General features: G+C 39.1%; 1 protein-coding gene across 4 annotated transcripts in view; it reads left to right on the forward strand.

Annotated features, from left to right (window-relative positions):
- Window positions 1-8,598, forward strand: part of Mme (membrane metalloendopeptidase) — a 121,214-nt gene that overhangs the window by 82,882 nt on the left and 29,734 nt on the right. For all 4 annotated transcript variants that reach the window (XM_031373984.1, XM_031373985.1, XM_031373982.1 and 1 more), the window contains 6 exons: window positions 1,023-1,159; window positions 1,268-1,361; window positions 2,626-2,754; window positions 4,416-4,514; window positions 5,506-5,586; window positions 7,017-7,120. In XM_031373984.1, coding sequence (XP_031229844.1) covers window positions 1,023-1,159; window positions 1,268-1,361; window positions 2,626-2,754; window positions 4,416-4,514; window positions 5,506-5,586; window positions 7,017-7,120 — 644 coding nt within the window. The remainder of the gene's footprint in view (window positions 1-1,022; window positions 1,160-1,267; window positions 1,362-2,625; window positions 2,755-4,415; window positions 4,515-5,505; window positions 5,587-7,016; window positions 7,121-8,598) is intronic.

Raw genomic sequence — 8,598 nt, forward strand, 5'->3', positions numbered from 1 at the left:
CTGTAATTCTTTAAGGGATTTTTGTGTTTCCTCTTTAAGAGCTTCTAGCTGTTTACCTGTGTTCTCCTCTACTTCTTTGAGGGTGCTATTTATGTCCTTCTTAAGGTCCTATATCATTATCATGATAAGTGATTTTAGATCTGAATCTTGCGTTTCTGGTGTGATGGTATGTCCAGGACATGCTATGGTGGGTTAATTGGATTCTGATGGTGGCAAGTGACCTTGGTTTGTGTTGTTTATGTTCTTACACTTGCCTCCTGCCATCTGGTTAACTCTAGTGCTATCTGCCCTTGCTAAATCTGACTGGAGCCTGTCCTTCTTGTGATCCTGGTTGTGTCAGGACTTCTCAGAGTCAAGCTGCCTCTGTGATCCCGTGATTCTGGGATCCTGGGATCCTGGGCTTGTTAGATCACCTGGAAGTGTGGCTTTCTCTATGTGTTGTGGGACTGGCTGCAGAGCTTGTGCCCAAGGTCTACTCAGAACACTAACCCAGACAGACCAGAAGGAATCGGAGTCACTAGGCTGACGGAGTTCCTAAGTGCCTGGTCCCTCTTGTCCCAGTTACTCCCAGTGTTGGGACAGATCTTAGTGCCTGCTTACCTCTGATCCTGGGTGTGTCAGAGCACCTGGGAGTGGAGCTTCCTCTGGGTGTTGTGGGACTGGCTGCAGAGCTTGTGCCCTAGGTCTGCCATTTCTCTTCTTTTTTAAAAAATATTTTTTAAAGACGAGATGACAGTGAGCCTAAATTCTAATTGTGCACTCTGTATGCACAACCGAAATGTTTTTGTTCTTAAAAGCTGTTGGTCTAATTCTACTAACTAATAATCATGTTGTAGAGCTAATAGTTATTCTCAAGATGATTGGAACAATTGACAAAAAAAAAAACAAATACAAACTAATTATTATATTAAGCATTTTATGATGCAACTGACCCCCTGTAGTGTGTGAACTTAAAACCATACTTTTTGGAACCAAGAAGAAAGCTATAATTACTAAATGTTTTATGCCTGCTTTTTCCCCAGCCATTCAGCTGGTCAAATTTCACAAATGAAATCATGTCAACTGTGAATATTAATATTCAAAATGAGGAAGAAGTGGTTGTCTATGCTCCAGAATATTTAACCAAACTTAAGCCTATTCTTACCAAATATTCTCCCAGGTAGGTATGTCAGAGTGCCCATGTCTTCAAATTTGCATTTCATATCAGTCTTTAGAAGCTTTGCAGCCTCATCTTTTTTGTTGCTGGGTGGTGGGTTTTTTTATACAGAGATCTTCAAAATTTAATGTCCTGGAGGTTCATAATGGATCTTGTAAGCAGCCTCAGCCGAAACTACAAGGAGTCCAGAAATGCTTTCCGCAAGGTGAAGACACAATCTCTCTTTTCTTAAGACTTAAAGCATAAAGAGATACATGGTTATAAATGCTTGCCATGTAATTGCTAGAATTTGCTGATCTTCCCCAAGAGACAAAATGCCCAGACTTGGTTATTTTACACTTGTGTAGGAAGAGGTCATCCTATGCTGGCCTCTTATGACATCATGAGTAGTAGCCATGTAAGGAGTGGCCCATGGCTGGATAAATGAATACATTGATTTGTTGTTGCCAGTGTGTTTGAATCCATCATAGAAGTACCTTCCTCAATTGACTTGGTTTTCAGGTGCATGTGGCACACTGGGGCTTAAACGAAGATAGACTTCTTTGTTATTGTGTTTTGGAGCAAAGGTAGAACATCAAAGCCTTTTCTTAGGCTGTATATAAGTTATTTATGCAATCAGTTTAGTCCAGGTATAAAGAAAGGGGTCAGTAGGAACTGAAGAAGGAAAACCCTAACATCCTGGTTGGTGCTCTGGCAAAGAATAGCTGCTTAAAAGTTCCAGTTTCTTCACTAAAATCAACAACTTTTGATCAGATCTGGGATGTGGCTCAATTGTGAGCATGCCTGGGTATCACTTTTCAAAATGCTAATGGGCGAACAAACTAGTGAAGATGGTCTCACACACCCCTAATGCCAGCACCCAAGAGGTGGAGTGGATCCAACAGCCAAACATCATTCTCAGAGACATTGGGAATTTGAGGGTTGTCTGGTCTACTCGGGACTGTCTTAAATAAATAACTAAAGACTGCAAAAAAAATTAAATGCTGTTTCAGTAAATTGCCATTGTCTAAGCCAATCCCCTTAAGATACTACAATGTATATATACACAGTTTTCCTAAAGTACCTGAACTTCACTTAAGCCATTAAGAGGAGAAATGTGTTTTCTTGTGTATAAGCTTTCCTTTCTGTTCCTTTATTGAACATTTCTTCATGTTTGTATAGTAGGTACCATGCTGTATTTTCTCTCCCAAAGCTTTTCTGGAGGTTATTAACTTGTAATAGCTAAAAGTTCTATTGGGACAAGCCTCTGAAAAGATACCTTGTTTGCCGAAGCCCATTTTTTTAAAGTAAACAATCCAGTCAGATTACATTTTACTGTAGCTTAGGGACAGCTACTCTGTGAAGAGAAGCAATTAGTATCGCAGGAACTTCAGCCAGACATAAAGACTAGCATCTTGCAGACTGCATGTTCTTACTGTTCACCAGCCCTGACTCCTGGTCAGATGCCATTTGCCTTTTCTATTTTATAGGCCCTTTACGGGACTACATCAGAAACTGCAACGTGGAGACGATGTGCTAACTATGTCAATGGGAACATGGAGAATGCTGTGGGGAGGCTTTATGTGGAAGCAGCTTTTGCTGGAGAGAGCAAGCACGTGGTAATGCTTCAGCACAACACATCAGCATCTAAATAGCACCCTGGCAGTTCACATGGTTGATCAGCAGTTACAATAATTCACAGTTTTGCTTAATTTTTATTAATTAGGCAAAGAATCTGTGGATCATAATGTACCATTGTTTTCAACAGATTTTTCAACTTGTACTTCTTAAAAGTCTAGTTGTGTCTCTACCTTCCCTGTAGAAGTCTAGTTATGTTTCTGCCTTCATATTGTTTAATTGAAAGTACTTTTCTGTTTCCCAGAAGCAGTGACTTTAATATACACTGTCATGTACAGTATACATTAGACTTTTTTTTATTTTTTATCTTTTTATTGTATATTTTCATTTTTACATTTCAAATGTTATCCTCTTTCCAGGTTTCCCTCCTTCCTGGAAACACCATATCACATCCTCCCTCCCTCTGCATCTATGAGGGTGTTCTCCACTCACCACCCACTCCCACCTCCCCACCCTCAATTCCCCTACACTGGGGCTTCTATTGAGCCTTCCTAGGACCAAGGACCTCTCCTTCCATTGGTGCATGACAAAGTCATCCTCTGCTACATATGCAGCTGGAGCTATGTGTACTCCTTTGTTATTGGCTTAGTACCCAGGAGTTCTAGGGGGTCTGGTTGGTTGATATTGTTGTTCTTCCCAGGGGGTTGCAAACCCCTTCAACTTCTTCAGTCCCTTTTCTAATACCTCTATTAAGGACCCTGAGCTCAGTCCAATGGTTGACTGCTAACATCCGCCCATGTATTTGTAAGGCTCTGGCAGGGTCTCTCAGGAGACAACCTTATCAGGCTCATTTCAGCATGCACTTCTTGGCATCTACAATAATGTCTGTGTTTGGTAACTGTATATGGGATGAATCCCCAGGTGGGGCAGTCTCTAGGTGGCCTTTCTTTTAGTCTCTGCTCTACACTTCATCTCCATATTTGTTCCTGCAATCAGTAGCTTTCCTCTACTCAAAGGCTAAACAGGCTGAGAAAGAAATTAGGGAAATGACACTCTTCCCAATAGTCACAAATAATATTACATACATTGGTGAGACTCTAACCAAGCAAGTGAAAGATCTGTATGATAAGAACTTCAAGTCTCTGAAGAAAGAAATCAGAAAAGATCTCAGAAGATGTATTAGGCTTATAAAGTTATCTGTTCCCCAAGTGATCATTTCCTTAAATACAAAAAAAGTAAGGCACAGTTTATTTGAAATACTAGATTAGTATCCTATTTTCTAATTGCTACTGAAATTAAGGCAATGCAGTGTAATGGCATAGTAAAACAACTTATTGAAATGCTACTTTGCTTAATTGAACCAATGGTGACATTGAGAACTAATATCCTATTCTTCTAAAAGGAAAGCAAGAACTAAGGCATCCTGAAGATGATTTTAGCTTTGTGTATGTAATAAAGTCTATTTAATTCACAAATTTTGATAATAGCAGTATTTCTTTAAAATTTAATGGCCCTATATGCTCATTTACATCCATTTTGGGGGAGGTTAGAATTCATCTGTAAATTTACACATCTTAGCATACAATTGCACCTATAAGGGCAGCATGTAGCTTTGTTTTAAAAACTGTAGTGAAGAGTGAACTCGTGGACTACAGTTCTTTATTAGACTATTAATAAGCTAATATCCTTTTTTTTTTTTGAGGTTGAAGATTTGATTGCCAAAATCCGGGAAGTTTTTATTCAGACTTTAGATGACCTCACTTGGATGGATGCTGAGACAAAAAAGAAAGCTGAAGAGAAGGTAAAGACCAATCAGAGCCATCGAAGCAAATCAATCTATACGCAAAGGTCAACTTCAAAAATATATAGGAAAAAATATAATCAAAAATTGCCTAAAAGCTCAGTTGGTAAATGCTTGCCTTGTAAACATGACCTCAGCTCAACCTGAGTTTAATCTTTAAAACTTATGTTGAAAAAACCCCTAAAAACAAAACAAACAAACAAAACCAAATGAGCATGATGGGACAGATCTGAGTTCAAGTGCTGCAAGGGTCGAGGTGAGTGTATCCTTGAAGCTCACTAGACATACAGCCTACTCATGAGTTCCATGACAGTCAGAGACCTGTTTCAGAGAAGGGTGGGGAACCAGTAAGTAGAAATAAGTAATGGAACAATTAAAATAAATACATTTAAAATAATAACGTAGAACTAATACTATACAGTGGATGAATACAAGGTAGATCACAAAGAAACCTGCTCCCCCCTCATGCAGTTCATGTCATTCATTTAACCTGAGAGGAGTGGCAGTGACTTTGGGAAACATGGGGAACATAAAAACTGAAGGAACCAATATTCAGGAGTGTATTACCACGAAGCTCATGGAGCCCTTATCTGTTTTCTCAGCTGAATCAGTGAAGTGGAAAGATAATTATATCCTCCAAGATTGGGAGCACTAAATGTTACACGTTCTATAAAATTGAAAAGTCTGGAGAGAAAAAAAATTCATAAAATAATATTATACATGGAGCAATGGAGCAAATGGGAAAGCTGCAGCCTGGAAGGATGGACAGGTTTAGGAGATAAATTTCAAGCCTATTTTTAATTTTTTATTATTGTTTTAGCTAAAGCAAAGAGCCATTGCAAAGAACACTGGTTGAGGCTGTCAGGTGCTCCATTTGTAAATAGCACATCAGGCTATTTAATTGCTGGTTGTGGACATATGATGTTTGTATTTGAAGGCTGCGGTTATGGAGATAATTGTATCTCTGTTTTCAATGTTGTAATTTTCACAGGCCTTGGCAATTAAAGAAAGGATTGGCTATCCCGATGACATCATTTCCAATGAGAACAAACTGAATAATGAGTATCTTGAGGTAAGTCTCTGCAGTGATGTGTGGAGCTGGTGGCAAGGTCACTGCATCCTGGAAAGGCCAGACACTGTCTGTATAAAATAGCCTAAAACCACAGCTTCCACTAACACCTAATACCCTCAACACTGATTCTCAAGCTATGTCTAATTTAACCTCCTTTCTTGTCATTGTACTAGATTCTATTTGGTATCAATATTACATTTTAATAGTGGTGAGAAAAACATTTAATCCTTTAGAGCAGTGATTCTCAATTTGTGAGTCACAATTCCTTTGGCCAAATTTCTGTCTCCAAAAGTATTTGCATTATGATTTATTAAAGTAGCAAAATGACAGCTATGAAGTAGCAATGTAAAGATTTTATGGTTTGGGGTCACCAGAACATGAAGACCTGTATTAAAGGGTCTCAGTATTAGGAAGGTTGAGAACCATTACTTTAGAGTGTCAGGAGTAACCATCTAAGTGATGAGTGACTGGCTGCCCACGGTCCTTTACAATAGCTTACACAGGCTACAGAAGTCAAAAAGCCTTCTACTTTCCAATTATTATCTCTGTGGCTATCACACATTAGGCGTTTTCTATTTAAATCCAAATATAATTGAGAACCAAGACAGTTTTTACTCTCGCTGATAATGTCATTGTTAAAAGAGATGATGTTGGTTCAAGTCAGTTGATACCTGTAACTGGACTTGGATGAGATACTCATTGTTATCCTGTGACCACCATGACATGTCACTCTAGTCAGAACAGGTGACATGCCCCCAGGTGTGAGGTGACAATGATGGCTGCTCATCCACCAAGAACTAGTGGAATGTGGAGGTGTACATGCCAAAATGCTTATTCATCCTTTTCCATTTACAGAAGAAATTAGCCTTGTTGGTGGTATGATTTTTTGTTTGTTTGGTTTTTTTTTGTTTGTTTGTTTTTTGTTTTTGTTTTTTCTGCAAGAGTGGACTGCCTGAGAGAAGAAGCACACTCAAAGCTGCCTCGGGCCTAGAATCTAGCCCTGGTACTCTTAAATCTTAGCAAATCACCGGAAACATCTCCAACACCCACACTTACTCTAAACCGCTGGTCTCAGCTTTTAGGTTACAGGATCATCAGGAAGATCAAATGAGTATAATATATATTTAAAATACTACAAACACAGGATACTGAATAAAGAGGGTGTGGTTGTACACATTTATGGTATGGAGAATGCTATCAGTGTTGTGAGGTTGGCCAGACCTTTGGCTTTATTTGATTGGTTATAAACTACACAGAAACTGTGATTCAGCTAGGAGGAGGACTGAACTATAACGTATAGCAAGGTGAATCAAAAAGCATCCTCTGGCAAATTTAAATGCTGTCTCCTAACTGTATTAACTTGTTTTGTAGAGAAATTATGATAGTGATGGAATTAATATTTCTCCCCAAATCATTTTTACCCAATGTAGCTGAACTACAGGGAAGATGAATACTTTGAGAATATTATTCAAAATTTGAAATTCAGCCAAAGCAAGCAGCTAAAGAAGCTCCGAGAAAAGGTGGACAAAGACGAGTACGTATACGTATACTCTGTTTTCTAATTGTTCATTCTGGAGCAATCCTTCTCACTGCTGGTTCAGGTTCCTTGACCACAGCAATACCTCCCTCTCTTAGGATTTACTGAGAACACTGAAGTGTATTGTATTAACAACATGGCCAGGAACTCCCAATGAATGGCTTTCTTCACTAAGGCCACTTTTTTTTTTCTCACACACTTAACTTTATCTCTCAAGTGGCTTCTTTCTAATTTTTTGGTGGACAAGGCCCACAGAAACATCTTAGTTTAACAAAACTAAGTTCTTCAGCCTGTGCTTTGGCCTTACTCTGTCTGCCGAATATTCTTCTGCTATTAGTCCCTACTTTTTCTATTAGTCAAGCATCCTGTGAACACACACACCGCCTTCTTTGGCTGTTTCATGTGATACATTGGACAAGCTACACAGGAGATGCCAGGAATGATCTTGAGCAACAGCCTTTGGATATGACTGACCTCTGCACACTAGTCTCATCAGTACTTCACAGTATTAGTTTTGACCTTTGTTCTTCAACTCAATTGATAATACCTGGAGACTGATGATCAAGTGAGCTAAGCACTCAAACCCACAGAGCTGCTTAGTTTGATCTTCTCCCAGGCCTTGAGCCCTGTAGAACTGGAGTCATTTTCGGCACCAAACACCAAGTTCAGTTACAATTAAACTTGTTGAATTACTAAACAATGAAAAACTAAACACTCCAGTTTGATTTGAGTATTGACTAACAACATGCTTCATTCATTTCTGTAAATGACTCATCCACTTGTCACTGAGTACTGGATAAATAAGAGACAAACAACAGCAGAGGGTAGATGATAAGTACAGCAGAAGTGAATGAAGTGGTAACCTGTACCACAGGAAAGAACTGTGCCAGGAAAGGCCCAAAGGTATATGCCAGAAAGCTTAGTGCACAGCACGAGTGCTTATATTTGAGTCATGTCCAAAGATCCTGTCAATCAAAACAGTGCCCAAGGTCTTTGTCACTCAGTGCCAGCCTTTTCTCTCTCCACTTTTTCTCTGCACTAAATGTAAAAGTTCAAATATCTGGCTATAGAGTGGAATTGCTGAAATCATGTGGGCAATATTATAAAGATAATACTAATGCCCAGCTCGGTGCTTCTAGTCTTGAGATATTTGCTCTAAGCCTGGAGCCCAGATACTAGGGTTCTTCCTAACCAATGCCCTCCAATATGATCCTTTGAATTAGTCTCTTTTGTAACATTGTTTTCCTGTATTTACTTAAAGAACAAAAGGAGGGAAGGAAGGAAGGAAGGAAGGAAGGAAGGTAGGAAGGAAGGAAGGAGGGAAAAAAGAAAAAGAAAGGAAGGAAGAAAGAGAGAGAGAAAGGAGGGAGGGAGGGAAGGAGGGAAGGGGAAGGAAGGAAATTGTTTTCCAAGGTAATGGCTTTAATTTTGTGGAATTTATTTTTGTGGTTTTTTTTTTTTAGATATTTTCTTTA

This window comes from Mastomys coucha, unplaced genomic scaffold, assembly GCF_008632895.1.
Source record: "Mastomys coucha isolate ucsf_1 unplaced genomic scaffold, UCSF_Mcou_1 pScaffold16, whole genome shotgun sequence".
NCBI classification, from domain to species: Eukaryota; Metazoa; Chordata; class Mammalia; order Rodentia; family Muridae; genus Mastomys; species Mastomys coucha.